Here is a 500-nt window from a genome sequence, read left to right as displayed (position 1 = left end):
CCGGGAAGAGAGTGCGCGCGCGAGCCCGGGCGTCCCCGCCCCAGCCTTTCCCGGAGCCATGAATCCCAATTGCGCTCGGTGCGGCAAGATCGTGTACCCCACGGAGAAGGTGAACTGCCTGGATAAGGTGAGCCCGGGACCCGGAGACGCGTCTTTGCCGTTCCCGACCAGTGCTCCGGACCGGGGGAAGCGAGAGGGGCCGGGTCCACGCCGCCTCGGCCCCGCGATCCCGGGAGGAGGAGGGAGGGCGGTGTCATGGGGTGTCGGGGGACAGACCCCAGTCTGGAAACCCGGAGATCCGAGGCGAGGCAAGGAGTCCACGCGTGCCGGGCAGCCAGTATTGAAGAGTGGGCTCTGTGCCCCGGGGTTGGGAGAAGGAAGAGGGGTACGGAAGCCAGGCCACGGGGTGGGGGCTGGGGGAAGGTTAGGGGTGCCGTCCCGCCCCCTAGGCCCGGGAGAGTGAGAGAGACGGCCGCTCCCTCTCCCGGCCCCAGGAAAGC

At 70.0% G+C, this 500-nt stretch overlaps 1 protein-coding gene across 2 annotated transcripts in view; it reads left to right on the top strand.

Moving 5' to 3' along the window:
* Positions 1-16: 16 nt before the first annotated feature.
* Positions 17-500, top strand: part of LASP1 (LIM and SH3 protein 1) — a 40,316-nt gene continuing 39,832 nt past the window's right edge. For both annotated transcript variants that reach the window (XM_005861907.2, XM_014536178.1), the window contains exon 1: positions 17-127. In XM_005861907.2, the coding sequence (XP_005861969.1) occupies positions 59-127 (69 nt within the window). In that variant the 5' untranslated portion in view covers positions 17-58. The remainder of the gene's footprint in view (positions 128-500) is intronic.

The sequence above is a fragment of the Myotis brandtii genome, unplaced genomic scaffold (genome assembly GCF_000412655.1).
Source record: "Myotis brandtii unplaced genomic scaffold, ASM41265v1 scaffold157, whole genome shotgun sequence".
Classification (NCBI taxonomy): Eukaryota; Metazoa; Chordata; class Mammalia; order Chiroptera; family Vespertilionidae; genus Myotis; species Myotis brandtii.
Note: the sequence above shows the minus strand (reverse complement) of the source record. Positions and strands in the feature narration are given on the sequence as shown.